Source organism: Chrysochloris asiatica, unplaced genomic scaffold, assembly GCF_000296735.1.
Source record: "Chrysochloris asiatica unplaced genomic scaffold, ChrAsi1.0 scaffold00119, whole genome shotgun sequence".
Classification (NCBI taxonomy): Eukaryota; Metazoa; Chordata; class Mammalia; order Afrosoricida; family Chrysochloridae; genus Chrysochloris; species Chrysochloris asiatica.
Window position 1 is genome coordinate 4,485,754 of NW_006408637.1, and position 1,531 is coordinate 4,487,284.

At 33.3% G+C, this 1,531-nt stretch overlaps 1 protein-coding gene across 1 annotated transcript in view; it reads left to right on the plus strand.

Annotated features, from left to right (window-relative positions):
• The window catches only part of WDR64 (WD repeat domain 64), a 457,550-nt gene extending 457,353 nt beyond the window's left edge, over positions 1 to 197 (plus strand). Inside the window, exon 27 of the mRNA XM_006868582.1 lies at positions 118 to 197. Within this exon, the coding sequence (XP_006868644.1) occupies positions 118 to 197 (80 nt within the window). The remainder of the gene's footprint in view (positions 1 to 117) is intronic.
• Positions 198 to 1,531: the final 1,334 nt, after the last annotated feature.

Consider the following 1,531-nt stretch of genomic DNA (forward strand, 5'->3'; position numbering starts at 1 on the left):
CTTTCTTTCTAGGAGGATTAAAATCTCTAAATAAATTAGTTGTATAAGTAAATTCTGGAGAAGTGTGTTTGTAATGCAAGTTGCTAACAGGCATACCTTTTATTTTGCAGATACAAGGAAGGAGGAGAAGTTTAAAAAAAAATTTGGTCCCACAAATAAATCTGGCCTCTTCTTTCTTCCCATCCATTCCCAAGTAAAAAGAGGAAAATCAGAAGCCACTGCTGTGCCCTGGTCTGCACATGAAATGTCAAGGCCTGGGTGACACTTGAAGCTTGTTTTCAGGATGGGAATTACTTTCTAGTAGACTCTATTGTTAACCTTCTCTGTAACTTCAGGATACTCCATTAAAGATGAGTATTGGTGGACTCAGCAATCAATACCGAGTCGGCAACATGCAGCCAGTTTTCCAACTTCTTTCATTTACTGAAATTTACTCAGGGAATAGATGTTTCTTCTTCTTTGTCATTTCTTTTTCATTGTCAGCAAAATGACACGTAAGAACACAAGTGAAATCAGTAGCATTACTAGAGTTAAAGACTATAAGTTATCAATGATTAGCTTCTCACCTTCCCCCAGTGCTTACCCTATTCTGAGAATTATTAATAGAAACATGCATTAAGAGGCAAATTACTTTTGTCATGCTATGTGGTATACAAAGCAATTATTAATAAGAAAAAAAATGGATCAGTTGGGTCTTTGTCTTCATTTGGCAGCATGTCATCTTGAAAAATTGTTTAGTTTCTTATATAAAGTCAGAAGTTATTACATTTAGGCTAAAAATAATTCATTATAACTAGAACTTAAATGGTTATTTGAACTTTCTGAGGTTCATCTTTTATTAATTCTTTTAAAAAATTGGTTTCAGTACTGTGCCCAACTCATTAATTTAACCAATATGTACTCATGTAAAAAAATGAAACCTTACAAAATTGATCAATACATGAGACTTTAAACCAAAAGACATAAGAAAAGTATTAGAATTGAAGCATGAAGATTATCTGACCTGATCCTCTTCTGCAATGATTCTGAGGTTTGAATAATAAAGTTTTTCCATGTCTCCTTTCTCCAAATAACCAGGCCAATTGGTAAGAAAAAACTGTAGTCCTTAAGTAGTATTTAAATCTACAGTTTCATTCTGTGAAAGTTGTTAGAATTCTTAAAATCTCAACGTCTTTGAAAATCTATGAAGACTTATGGTCAGAATATCAACTCATTTTTAACAAATAGCAAACAAACAAAAAGTCCAGACTCTGATAAGGAGAAGCTTTATTCAATAATAAAATACAGAAACAGAAAATAAGTGTTATAGTAGTGGGGGAGGGTGATGACTACAGTAGGGAGAACACTCAGACTGCTTCTCAGAGTTAGGGAAAAACAAGTTTTCTTTTATAGAGACTGAGAGTAACAATACTTGTGTGCATGTCTCACTTACCCAGATGTTGGTAAGTGAGATGAAACGGTTACCTGATTGGATAGTATGTTAGAATATTTTACACTGTGGTCAGTCTATTCTACAACTGTTATTATTATT